Raw genomic sequence first — 14284 nt, 5'->3', positions numbered from 1 at the left:
CCTTCTTCATTACTTTTTAAGGCATGGATCCACTTTCTCCACTAATCGTACTCCCACCTGTGCTAGAGTCAACTTGGGAATTTTCTCGGAAGCCTTCACCTCACCTGATGACCTGTTCTTGACCCAAAGGAGAGAGTACTCTGTATTTTTCAGTCGGTTTCTGGTTTGTACCTTGCGGACTTCTTTCTGTCTCGATTCATCTCCGCCATCCACCCTCTTCCTCGCCCGGTCCTCCGACATGTCTTCCATCTCCTTGTGAGACTTCAGGAAACTCACTATCAAGCTTCCTGCTGCTGTCATGCTCCCTTAAGAAACCCGCCCGGGCACGTTCGCATACGCTGAGCTATTGCACTATCCAGGGGGTTATTTCAACAGTCTAAAGAGGTTTCCTCTCCGCATATCCTTGTCTGGACTGATAAAGTAGGCCTCAACTAAATCTAGGGTGAACTAGACCTATACTAAACATCAGATCATTGCAGCAGAAATAGTGACGATGAGGAAATGGCAGGCTGGTGAGCTTGAATAGCGCTCAATGCATGAGTGCGACCTTAGCGATTGCATGACCTCGTCAAGAGGTTAAGACCTCTCTTGGTGTAATGGTAAAGATGTCGAAAGAATCCATGTTAGGTATTTGCTTTAATATGAAATTCTGCAAAGGCTGAAGTAGGTCTTGGGTGTGCACTGTAGATACTCACTGAATCTCCCTCCACCTTTACCTATCAGAATTCAGCTTGTAATGGAATGTTTTATAATATTGTGTTGTTTGATGACACAAACAAGGATCAACACAGTACAAGCAGAAAAAATGTAAATACTCAAAATAAACAAGACATCGTTTTGTCTATACTTGCATAGCTATATACTGTAGATTGAACTAGTTTTATGCAATTGTATGGCTCGTCAAGTGCTTAGTGATAGATCTTTGAACTTTGTGCACCTCCTTGAATCATCGCATACAATAACTGTCATAGATTCTCAACTGATGTTTTTCCCATTTTATTTTGTTCATCCTGATTTCACCTTAGAATAAACCTGAACTTCATTATCCCATCATATACACATGAGATATTAATCATTGAAACAGTGTGCAATCTACTCTGCAAATCCTCCATTGCAAGAAGCAGGTCATAGCATATATCTAGTCCTGACAAAGAGGACATGTGAGATTGGGAGATGTGGAGCGAAGGGTGCCCCCAATGCCCCCCCCCCCCCCCCCCCATAGGGCCCTGGTCAAAAGTAGTGCACTATATAGGGAATAGGATGGCATTTAGGACACAGCGCAGGCCAAGCATCTATTTCAGTCCTTCTCTTTCAGGTTGCATTTAGAAGTAGAGGGAATAGCTTCACTGATTTCGTCCTGCACTGTGTTATCATTGGGACATGACTGAGTGACTGCAGCTGTTTGTTGTTGATGCTGTGCCAGTGCCAGATCCTCTGTTAGGTGAGATGCCTAATGTTGTCTTCATAACGACTTGGGTCACTTCTCAGCATTCCATCACAAGAAAGCATCATTCGTTTTCTCTAAAACCTGCAACGTATTAGATTAATAAGTATTATTTATCTCAATCTGTAGTATTAATATTTGTATCTGTGTGTGTGTGTGTGTGTGTGTGTGTGTGTGTGTGTGTGTGTGTGTGTGTGTGTGTGTGTGTGTGTGTGTGTGTGTGTGTGCATGCATGTGAGTGTTCCTCACCTGAGTGCTGTGGAGTATGACCCCAGGAGTGATTGGAAGCCCATTATGTTTGAGTCTCTCATACCCTGACCTCTCCACAACCAGTAATTTCAAAGACGACTCGCTCTTCTTTATCAGCATCACAACGTCCTCAAAGTACTCATTCTCTACATTCTGGCCATTTACCTCCACAACGACATCCCCTTCCCACAGCCCAGCCCTATGTCCTGAGCCCTTTACCACCACCTGCAGGACAAAAGAAAACTGTAGCCATAACCGTGCCACTCATTTCTCATACAAACCATTCCTCGTTATAGCAATGCATGTGGAAAACAACACAGCAGATCAACATTGGGAACTTTTGATTGATGATAGCTGTTACTCGTTAGCACAACTTTGATTGGGGATGTTTCAAATTGACTATTTATGTCAGGAAACAATAATAGAGATTACAACAAATAAATGAGCCAGAGATCGATGATAAGGGTGTTATGTTGTTGATGTTCAAAGGAATACCTGGCCTATGAAAGTTCCTGGCTCATGTTGAACACAGCCCAGATTAAACCCAAAGCCTGATTCTTCTCTCTCGAGGACACAGAGTCTCGGACAAGGAAGTGAGCCATGCTCGTTTTTACTCAGCCCATCCTGAATCTCAGTGCAAGGGGACTGTGTCTTCCTCATCCCCTCCCCTTCTGGCAGACTGTCCTCATGGAATAGCAGGGGAGATAGACCCAACTGCGGTAGGGAACAGAATAGACTGTTTTTGACTGGGAAGGTATTTTTAGTTGACATAATTCTTAGACAATCTTGTATTTGGTGTCAGCATTGATCTAAGCAACATCTTAACATAGTCATCATCTTACTGTAATTTCCTCGTGAGGTTCAATAAAAATACAATTCAGGAAAACTCAGAGGATCCTACTGACTACAGTATCAATATTTTAACACCAGAACTCGCATGACTCCTAATTTCCAAACTGCACATGACCTCTGTCCACTTACACACCTGCGTGTAGAAGTCTCTTCCGTGTATGGGCATGGTGGTGAGGCTAACCCGGTTGCCACTCTTCCTCACTGTCCTGACAATATCCTCATGCTCCATGGACTCCGAAGGCTGCCCATTGACCGCCAGCAGCAAGTCTCCATCCTGCATGCCAGCCTCTTCTGCCGGACTCCCCACATCCACCTCACGGAGTAGGTGAGCTGGAATCGACAACAAACAATTCAGCTCAGCCAGCAGGTATAATGTTCATGACTTGTTATAAGCATGTATGAGTCTTTCTAATGTCCTATTACAAGGTTTGTAATGTCCACAGTATGTATTCTATGCAGCACGTTTTCTACACACTTAAAATGACTGTCATTTAGTTAGGATCATTAAGAGATGACAATAGGATATTATAAGGTGGTCATAGTAGGTGCTTGTAACATGGTCGTGCATACTTACAACAAATGGAAGTTTCTAGCAAAAAAAAGTGTATTGTTAGATGATGTGTGTGTGTGTGCTGTATGTGTGCATCATTCCCACCAATAGGCCCCCCTGATGTCAACCTCTCTTGACGTAATAAGAAGCCGTATCCATCTGACCCCTGGACCAGATGCATCGTTGTGGGTCTGTGTGGCAGGTTGTGAGAGCCGGCCATGATCGGCAAGATGGGCAGTTTCCGTCGGACATAGCTCGCTTCACTTTCTCTGTCGATGACGAGGACGGTCACATGGACGCTACATTTCTTCACCTGAGCAGTACACAGAGATAAACTTGAGGGAGAAGTGAGGAGCATGCTAGCATGTGCACACACACTCACAGACATACTAAGACACACACACACATACACATCTGCCATGTGGGTTTGTTTACCAAGAGCAGTTCCGAGAAGGAGGGTCTGTATGCTTACCATTTTACTGATAGCTGAATGGGTGAGCGTTGATACCATGGCACCGTTGATCCACACCAGTCTATCTCCGCTACGCACCCCTGCCTTCTTTGCAGGACCCTCACTTACTGTGCTCAACATGTATTGACCCTTCTGACCTGGAGAGATAAAAAAAAACAGACACAAACAAACATGTCCACAGAGATCCTCTCTTCGGTAATCAAATCTTATTTGTCACATACGCCGAATACAATAGGTGTAGACTCAACCGTGAAATGCTTACTTATAAGCTCTTTACCCACAAAGCAGAGTTAAAAAGTATGTAAAATAACAGTAAAATAATAATAAAGAGGCTATGTACAAGGTACCAAGTCAATGTGCAGGGGTACGAGGTAGTTGAGTTAATTATGTCCATGTAGGTAGGGGTAAAAGTGACTGGGCAATCAGGATAGATAATAAATAAAGTAGAAGCAGCGTATGTACGGTGCCTTCGGAAAGTATTCAGGCCCCTTGACTTTTTCCACATTTCGTTAGGTTCCAGCCCTATTCTAAAATGGATTCAATATTTTTTTCTTCCCTCATCAATCTACACATAATACCCTATAATGACAGAGCAAAAACAGGTTTAGACATTTTTGCCAATTTAATACAAAATACAAATAAAAAAACAGAAATATTACATTTACATAAGTATTAAAACACTTTACTCAGTATTTTGTTGAAGTACCTTTGGCAGCTATTACAGCCTCATGTCTTCTTGGGTATAACGCTACAAGCTTGGCACACCTGTATTTGGAAAGTTTCTCCCATTCTTCTCTGCAGATCATCTCAAACTCTGTCAAGTTGGATGGGGAGTGTTGCTGCACAGCTATTTTCAGTTCTCTCCAGAGATGTTCGATAGGGTTCAAGTCCGGGCTCTGGCTGGGCCACTCAAGGACATTCAGAGACTTGACCCGAAGCCACTCCTGCGTTGTCTTGGCTGTGTGCTTAGGGTCGTTGAATTGTTGGAAGGTGAACCTTCGCACAGTCTGAGATCCTGAGTGCTCTGGAGCAGGTTTTCATCAAGGATCTCTCTGTACTTTGCTCCGTTCATCTATGCCGCGATCCTGACTAGTTTCTCAGTCCCTGCCGCTGAAAAACATCCCCACAGGATGTTCTGCCACCACCATTCTTCACTGTAGGAATGGTCCAAGGTTTCCTCTAGACATGACGCTAGGCATTCAGGCCAAAGAGTTTAATCTGGTTTCATCAGACCAGAGAATCTTGTTTCTCATGGTCTGAGAGTCTTTAGGTGCCTTTTAGCAAATTCCACGCGGGCTGTCTGAGGAGTGGCTTCCGTCTGGCCCCTCTACCATAAAGGCCTGATTGGTGGAGTGCTGCAGAGATGGTTGTCCTTCTGGAAGATTCTCCCATCTCCACAGAGGAAAAGCCGTGCTACAATCCAAAGATTCATAGAAGCCCTTCCAGACTCTCTCCAACTACCCAAGGATGTCAGAGTACAAAAATTGGTTAACCACCTAACTGAGGAACTAAATTTAACCTTGCTTAATATCCTAGATACAGTCGCACCCCTAAAAAAAATTGCCATAAGAAACTAGCTCCCTGATATACAGAAAATACCCGAGCCCTGAAGCAAGCTTCCAGAAAATTGGAATGGAAATGGTGCTCCACCGAACTTGAAGTCTTCCGACTAGCTTGGAAAGACAGTGCTGTGCGATATCGAAGAGCCCTCACTGCTGCTCGATCATCTTATTTTTTCAACTTAATTGAGGAGAATAAGAACAATCCAACATTTATTTTTGATACTGTCGCAAAGCGAACTAAAAAGCAGCATTCCCCAAGAGAGGATGGCTTTCACTTCAGCAGTGATAAATTCATGAACTTCTTCCATGAAAAGATCATGATCATTAGAAAGCAAATTACGGACTCCTCTTTAAATCTGCATATTTCTCCAAAGCTCAGTTGTCCTGAGTCTCCACAACACTGCCAAGACCTAGGATCAAGGGAGGCACTCAAGTTTTTTAATCCTATATCTCTTGAGACATTCATGAAAATAGTAATGGTCTCTAAACATTCAAGCTGTTGCGTAGCAACTCACTGCCTTCCTGAAGACAAACAATGTATACGAAACGCTTCAGTCTGGTTTTAGACCCCATCATAGCACTGAAGGTGGTAAATTACCTTTTAATGGCGTCAGACCAAGGCTCTGCATCTGTCCTCGTGCTCCTAGACCTTAGTGCTGCTTTTGACACCATCAATCACCACATTCTTTTGGAGAGATTGGAAACCCAAATTGGTCTACATGGGCAAGTTCAGGCCTGGTTTAGATCTTATCTGTCGGGAAGATATTTGTTTGTGTCTGTGGATGGTTTTTCCTCTAACAAATCAACTGTTATATTCGGTGTTCCTCAAGGTTCCGTTTTAGGACCACTATTGTTTTCACTATATATTTTACCTCTTGATGATGTCATTCGGAAACATAATGTTAACTTTCACTGCTATACGGATGATACACAGCTGTATATTTCAATGAAACATGGTGAAGCCCCAAAATTGCCCTCCCTGGAAGCCTGTGTTTCAGACATAAGGAAGTGGATGGCGGCAAATGTTCTCCTTTTAAACTCGGACAAAACAGAGATGCTAGTTCTAGGTCCCAAGAAGCAAAGAGATCTTCTGTTTGATCTGACAATATGATGGTTGTACAGTCCTCTCAAATAAAACTGTAGAACCTCAGCGTTACTCTGGACCCTGATCTCTCTTTTGATGAACATATCAAGACTACTTCAAGGACCGCTTTTTTCCATCTATGTAACATTGCAAAAAATCTGAAACATTTTGTACAAAAATGATGCAGAAATGTTCATCCATGCTTTTGTCACTTCTATATTAGACTACTGCAATGCTCTACTTTCCGGCTACCCGGATAAAGCACTAAATAAACTTCAGTTAGTGCTAAACACAGCTGCTAGAATCTTGACTAGAACAAAGAAATATGATCATGTTACTCCAGTGCTAGCCTCTCTACACTGGCTTCCTGTTAAGACTAGGGCTGATTTCAAGGTTTTACTGCTAACCTACAAAGCATTACATGGGCTTGCTCCTACCTATCTTTCTGATTTGGTCCTGCCGTACATACCTACACGTACGCTATGGTCACAAGACGCAGGCCTTGTCCCTAGAATTTCTAAGCAAACAGCTGGAGGCAGGGCTTTCTCCTTTAGAGCTCCATTTTTATGGAATGGTCTGCCTACCCATGTGAGAGACGCAAACTCGATCTCAACCTTTAAGTCTTTATTGAAGACTCATCTCTTCAGTAGGTCCTATGATTGAGTGTAGTCTGGGCCAGGGGTGTGAAGGTGAACGGAAAGGCACTGGAGCGACGAACCGCCCTTGCTGTCTCTGCCTGGCCGGTTCCCCTCTCTCCACCGGGATTCTCTGGCTCTAACCCTATTACGGGGGCTGAGTCACTGTCTTACTGGTGCTCTTCCATGCCGTCCCTAGGGGGGGTGCGTCACTTGAGTAGGTTGAGTCACTGACGTGTCTTCCTGTCCGGTGTAAATTTAAGCATGCTCCCTCTAATTCTCTCCCTCTGTACACTCCCTGCAGTGAGGATTTAACCCAGGAAGGAGATGTGGAGCGATGGAATTTTCACTTCTCTGCTTTCACAAAAAGCTGGTTCTCCAGGAGGCGTTGTTGAAGGCAGTCTTCCACTCATCCCCTTCCCGTATCCACACCAGGTGGTAGATGTTCCATAGGTCCAGCTTGGAGAACATGGCCCCCTGGAGACGCTTTGAAAGCTGAGGGGATGAGTGGTAGCAGGTAGAGGTTCTTCACCGTGATGTTGTTGAGGCCCCGGTAGTCGATGCACGGGCGCAGGGTTTGTCCTTCTTCTCCACAAAGAAGAACCCTGTGACGGCAGGGGAGGCAAAAGGACAGATGAACCCTGCAGCTAGGGAATCCTCAATGTATGTCTCTATAGCCTTGGTCTCCGTCCCAGGGGCGGAGTGGTGCCTGGGAGAAGGTAAATCCTGCATTTATAGGGTCGGTGCGGCGGAAGAAAAATGGCCGGGCTTTACTGAACACCTCCCGGAGGTCCGGGTACTCCGCGGGAATGGCGGAGAGGTAAGGAACAACTTCCGAGCCCCTAGGAAGACGTCCCGGGGCAGACTGCGCTTCAGGCATTGAGCATGGCAGAACGGGCTCCAGCCCATGATGTCACCAGCAGTCCAGTCTATGATGGGATTGTGTCACTGGTGCCAAGAGAATCCCAACACCACAGGAACCTGAGGAGACTTAATGAGCAGGAATTGGATCGTCTCGCTGTGGTTACCTGACACACAGGTTGATGGGGGTGGTATTGTGGGTAACCTGACCTATAGAGTGCCCGTCCACTGCTCTAACGTCCATGGGAATGGAGAGGGGCTGAGTGGGGATTTCCAGCTCAGATTCCAAGGTAGAGTCCGTAAAGCACTCATCGGCCCCAGAGTTGATGAGTACCCGGAGAGATTTCGATTGGTCTTTTAGTGGACAGGTGGAGACAAAATTACCAGTAGTCCCGCAATACAAGCAACTCTTAGTGTGAAGCCTTTTTGCCGTTCGGCTGGAGACAGCCTAGCTCTGCCTAGTTGCATTGGCTCGGAAAGAGGTGAATCGGCAGACTTCGGAGACTCTCGGGGGAACTCGGGTAGCCTTGGCTTCTCTCGGTAACAGAGCCGTCGGGAACTTCCGGGATGCCTCGGAGGTGAGGTGGAATCGAATCTCCTCTCCTTCCTTCATTCGCGTAGTCGCCATCAATCCGAATGGTCAAGGCCATGAGCGAGTCAAGCTCCGTCGGTAGTTCCTAGGCTGCAAGCTCGTCCTTTACTTCCTCCAAAACTGTGCAGGAACATGTCGAAAAATGCTTCCGGGTTCCAGGCACTCTCAGCTGCCAACATGCAGAAATCCACCGCGTAGTCTGCTACCACACTGCGGAAGTCCGAAGCTAGAGTAACTTCTGGGCAGCCTCTCTCCCGGACAATGGAGCATTGAAAACTTTCTTTACCTCCACCACGACTCCACCAGACTGAAGCATACGGCCGACTGTTGTTCCCATACTGCCGTTGCCCAGGCGAGAGCCCTCGCAGACATTAGCGTGACGAGGTACGCTATCTTAGAGGGGTCCGAGGGGAAGGAGGAGGGTTGCAGCTCGATGATGAGGGAACACTGAGCAAGAAATGCCTGACAAGTGCCTGACTCTCAATCGAAGCATTCCGGGGGAGGTAAGCAGATTTCCCAGTAAACTGGGGTGGCCGGGGAGGCATTGCTGCTAACAGCCAGGTTACTGAGGTGCTGGGAGGTTACAGTCGTGGTAGGCTGCCTAACAGACAACCCCACAGAATTGCTCCAGCAATGTGTTCAACACTTGGTCATGGCGTTCGGCCAAGGTCTGAAACCCTTCCATAAGACCACAAAGCAACTCCTCGTGCCTTCCAATGGTGGCTCCTTGGGAGGAGATGGTGTTACGGAACTGGTCCGTGTATGCTGGGTCAGTCATGGCCAGTTCCTAGAATCACATTTTAGGGAAGACCCAGATGCAACCAGTGTCGAAGTAACATTATTTATTACTAGCTCAGGCGGCAGGCAAAACGACAGGTCAAAGGCAGGCAAAGGTCGGTAATCCAAAAGGGTACAGAACGGCAAGCAGTCTCAGGGTTAGGGCAGGAAGAGGTCAATAATCCAGTGTGATGTGACAAGGTACAGAACGGCAGGCAGGCTTTGGGTCAGGGCAGGCAGAATGGTCAAAACTGGGAAAACTAGAAAACAGGAACTAGAAACAGACAGGAGCAAGGGGGAAAACACTGATAGGCTTGACGAACAGGCAACAGACAAACAAAGAACACAGGTATAAATACACTGGGGATAATGGGGAAGATGGGAGACACCTGGAGGGAGGTGGAGACAAGCACAAAGACAGGTGAAATAGATCAGGGTGTGGCAGCCTCAGAGCTCTACGGACAATTCCGACCTCATGGTTTCGTTTTTGCTGTGGGACCTTATATAGACAGGTGTGTGCCTTTCCAAATGATGTCCAATCAATAGAATTTACCACAGGTGGACTCCAATCTAGTTGTAGAATAGGAGAACCCTTTTTGGTTCCAGGTAGAACCCTTTTGGTTCCAGGTATAACCCTTTACACAGAGGGTTCTCCTATGGGAATAGCCAAAGAACCCTTTTGGAACCCTATTTTCTAAGAGCGAAGTCAAGATGCTCTCAATGGTGCAGCTCAGGGCCCATGCCAAATATTTTCAGTCTCATAATCATACTATGCAGGCCTTAACATTTACATTAACTCTGCACAAGATTTTGATATTGAAAAGATGAGAAAGATGCCAGAGTTTGATTAAGTGGCAAACATCTCATCTCTCGACCGTCTCTCGACTAACCCTAAATCAACCTAGGTTGATAACCTGAGTTCAATTCCACAGTCCGCCGTTTCTCAAATTTGACTCGACCCTTATCTGCCTTCCTGTCTCCCCCGCTCTCCTTCCTACTGTTTAGCAAATAATCTGCCAAAAAAGATTACGGAATGAATAACTCATAGCTACCTTCAATGGGGATGATGCTGATTCCCAGACCTAAGACAGGGTCTCTGGTGATGTGACACAGCCTGGGCCGGGAACATGTCTCCCCTCGGTAAGCCCTGGTCAGAGCCTGGATGTCCAGTCCCTGGGCCAGCGCCTCCTTATACTCCTCCCCCTTCAGAACCAGCAGGAACAGCTGCAGCCCACATGCCTGGATTCTCTGCACCACCTGTCAATCAGAGCAGAACATGCTGCAGCTACGAAACAAAGACTCTGTTTAGACCAAGTAGGTAAGCCTTGTCCCAGCCAGAATGGTGTGTGGCAGCTTTATGTGCAGAGGACACTGTCGGATGTAGCGTGTGGCAGCTTTATGTGCAGAGGACACTGTCGAATGTAGCGTGTGGCAGCTTTATGTGCAGAGGACACTGTCGGATGTAGCGTGTGGCAGCTTTATGTGCAGAGGACACTGTCGGATGTAGCGTGTGGCAGCTTTATGTGCAGAGGACACTGTCGGATGTAGCGTGTGGCAGCTTTATGTGCAGAGGACACTGTCGGATGTAACGTGTGGCAGCTTTATGTGCAGAGGACACTGTCGGATGTAACGTGTGGCAGCTTTATGTGCAGAGGACACTGTCGGATGTAGCGTGTGGCAGCTTTATGTGCAGATGACACTGTCGAATGTAGCGTGTGGCAGCTTTATGTAGTGTGTGGCAGCTTTATGTGCAGAGGACACTGTCAGATGTAGCATGTGGCAGCTTTATGTAGCGTGTGGCAGCTTTATGTGCAGAGGACACTGTCGGATGTAGCGTGTGGCAGCTTTATGTGCAGAGGACACTGTCGGATGTAACGTGTGGCAGCTTTATGTGCAGAGGACACTGTCGGATGTAGCGTGTGGCAGCTTTATGTGCAGAGGACACTGTCGGATGTTACGTGTGGCAGCTTTATGTGCAGAGGACACTGTCGGATGTAACGTGTGGCAGCTTTATGTGCAGAGGACACTGTCGGATGTAACGTGTGGCAGCTTTATGTGCAGAGGACACTGTCGGATGTAACGTGTGGCAGCTTTATGTGCACAGGACACTGTCGGATGTAGCGTGTGGCAGCTTTATGTGCAGAGGACACTGTAGCGTGTGGCAGTGTTATGTAGCGTGTGGCAGCTTTATGTGCAGAGGACACTGTCGGATGAAGCGTGTGGCAGCTTTATGTGCAGAGGACACTGTCGGATGTAGCGTGTGGCAGCTTTATGAGGCGTGTGGCAGCTTTATGTAGCAGATGACACTTTATGTAGCGTGTGGCAGCTTTTTACTGTCGGAGCGTGTGGCAGGTTTATGTGCAGAGGACACTGTCGGATGTAGCGTGTGGCAGCTTTATGTAGCGTGTGGTAGCTTTATGTGCAGAGGACACTGTCGGATGTAGCGTGTGGCAGCTTTATGTAGCGTGTGGCAGCTTTATGTGCAGAGGACACTGTCGGATGTAGCGTGTGGCAGCTTTATGTGCAGAGGACACTGTCGGATGTTACGTGTGGCAGCTTTATGTGCAGAGGACACTGTCGGATGTAACGTGTGGCAGCTTTATGTGCAGAGGACACTGTCGGATGTAACGTGTGGCAGCTTTATGTGCAGAGGACACTGTCGGATGTAACGTGTGGCAGCTTTATGTGCACAGGACACTGTCGGATGTAGCGTGTGGCAGCTTTATGTGCAGAGGACACTGTCGAATGTAGCGTGTGGCAGTGTTATGTAGCGTGTGGCAGCTTTATGTGCAGAGGACACTGTCGGATGAAGCGTGTGGCAGCTTTATGTGCAGAGGACACTGTCGGATGTAGCGTGTGGCAGCTTTATGAGGCGTGTGGCAGCTTTATGTAGCGTGTGGCAGCTTTATGTAGCGTGTGGCAGCTTTATGTAGCGTGTGGCAGCTTTATGTGCAGAGGACACTGTCGGATGTAGCGTGTGGCAGCTTTATGTAGCGTGTGGCAGCTTTATGTGCAGAGGACACTGTCGGATGTAGCGTGTGGCAGCTTTATGTAGCGTGTGGCAGCTTTATTTGTAGAGGACACTGTCGGAGACATTGTAAGAGAAGAGGTTCTCTCAGATCTCTTAAAGTCTGGTTCTGACCCACATGTGATGAAGCAGACGCACATTACATACAGAACTCACATCTGTGTGCCAAAGCTTTAAGAAACGTGTGCACAGTAATTCCACTGACATAGCGGTACGTGTGGTTCTCACCCTCGAGAACTCCATGTTGTCGACAAATTCCTCGTTGACCTCCAGCACACGGTCCCCGTCCCTGAGCCCACTGAGCGCTGCAGGACTCCACGGATCCACCTGGCGGACAACATAGCCCCGGCAGCTCCTTTCCATTCGCAGATGGAAGCCAAAACTCTGGCCCTCTTTGCACTTTATCTGGCACAGGCGGGGTACCGGACTGGGATCTGGCTCTGGAGGGAAGGACAAAACACTGCCATTGACATAGCATGGGCATTGTGTGTGGATACCTAAAGAAGTCAGGTTTATCTTGATTACTATGAGTGTTCGTCAGACCATCTTCCATGCGTTGGGAAATGATGGATGATTTTGGATGTGTTCGTTCTCAAACCTTACCCGGGTCGTCTGAGATGATCAAGGCTGGATTGTCGATCCCCTCTTTCGGATTGAAGGTGAATCTTTTGAGTAAGGAAAATAAAAAAGTCAAAGTTTAAACATGAATTGGCTTTAAGGATGTGTGTTAAGGACATATTCGATAATGTCCTATTTTGTATTATGACAATTGTCTCTAGTCCAATTAGTAGCCATCAAAACAAAAACAAAAAAAACTTACCTTGGAAATTCCATTGCATCCTCAAGACCTAGAATGACAGAAAAAAGAAAAATCCCTCAAGTTTGTTTTCTCTGCAGTAATGATTCCAGGAATGACCTTCTCCCTGTGGCTGTGTGTCCTTGGTCCAAACATCCAGGTTACTCATCTCCAAATGAAATCCGGTGCCTTCAGAAAGTAATTAGGCTGTAACACAACAAAATGTGGAATAAGTCAAGGGGTATGAATACTTTCTGTGTGTTCCCCATGCCCTGTCCGGACACAATCAAAGGTGATAATTAGCTCAAATATTTAACGTCTCTCCAGCATCCAGCCCTTCTATTTGTCTATGTTTAGCTGTACAGTAAATGTCCTTACGGATTACTTTGATGAATGAATCGTAGTGAGAGAAAAAAACGTGTGACCCATGTCACAACATAGCATTTGATAGGCACAGTCAAGTCATTCATTACTTATTACTGTAATGTCATTCTAAGGTTTGGCTTAGTCTTTCCTCATGAATATCCTAACCTGGCCTAATGACTAACATTAGGATGAGGAGGATACTCACACTCACACGCCCCAGCATGCCAGTCCTTATACAAGCATTTCCATTTCTTATTTGCATACAGAAGTCATCCGTTCCCTTCCTGCTCGACTCTTATACACATACACACACACACACATTCAACCTCTTGGCAAGGAGAGGTCTGTGCAGGCTGTCAGGTTGTTAGTGGTGATATCTGCAGTGTCATGTTCCCAGCTATCTGCTGACTGTCATTATTCTAGCTGTGGAGGGACCGGACAGCTTTTATCACAGGGCTTTTATTAAAGGAAGGCTGCCTTTTTTCTATTATAGGTAGACCTAGAAAGGACTGGCGTTGTTGTATGTTGACTATCAACATGTTTATTTTGGGTTCAGCAGTCAATGTAGGCTAGCATATTCATGTATGCTGAGGGGGTAGCAGTTAACAATTCATTATTCATCCCAAAAAAAACACAAATGTACAGTACAGTCTTCATTTTCATTTTAGAAGCAAACAAGTTACTTCGTAGCACTGTCACACAACACAGAAGGCTACCTTTAATCACCAATGATCAAACACATTTTAGAACACACGCACAAGGCTATTGTAATGCAAAATGCTATTTGAATATACAAATAGACAACAATGGAGACTGGTCTTGGGAAAGGCCTTGCACCAAAACGTATACATTGATCATTATATCCTCTTGTCCTTGTTGTGTGTAGATGTAGAAAAACAGACTCTTACCCGCGGTGCACCTCGTGGCTGCTGTCTGTCCTTGTGTCTGGACGTCCTCCTGGCTGCCTGAGGTTGTGTGGAGGTGCAAGGTACACAGCAGATTGTGACGTTAAGATT

General features: G+C 46.4%; 1 protein-coding gene across 1 annotated transcript; it reads right to left on the bottom strand.

Moving 5' to 3' along the window:
* Positions 1-980: 980 nt before the first annotated feature.
* nherf4a (NHERF family PDZ scaffold protein 4a) lies at positions 981-14284 on the bottom strand. The gene is made up of 11 exons (XM_029673181.2): positions 14177-14284; positions 12927-13109; positions 12710-12771; positions 12335-12546; positions 10131-10335; positions 3568-3704; positions 3201-3408; positions 2679-2875; positions 2189-2407; positions 1694-1918; positions 981-1528 (listed from the first exon to the last, which is right to left on the bottom strand). Exons 2-11 carry the CDS (start codon positions 12938-12940, stop codon positions 1496-1498), a joined length of 1512 nt encoding a protein of 503 aa, XP_029529041.1. The 5' UTR covers positions 12941-13109; positions 14177-14284; the 3' UTR covers positions 981-1495.

The sequence above is a fragment of the Oncorhynchus nerka genome, linkage group LG11 (genome assembly GCF_034236695.1).
Source record: "Oncorhynchus nerka isolate Pitt River linkage group LG11, Oner_Uvic_2.0, whole genome shotgun sequence".
In the NCBI taxonomy this organism is placed as follows: domain Eukaryota; kingdom Metazoa; phylum Chordata; class Actinopteri; order Salmoniformes; family Salmonidae; genus Oncorhynchus; species Oncorhynchus nerka.
Note: the sequence above shows the minus strand (reverse complement) of the source record. Positions and strands in the feature narration are given on the sequence as shown.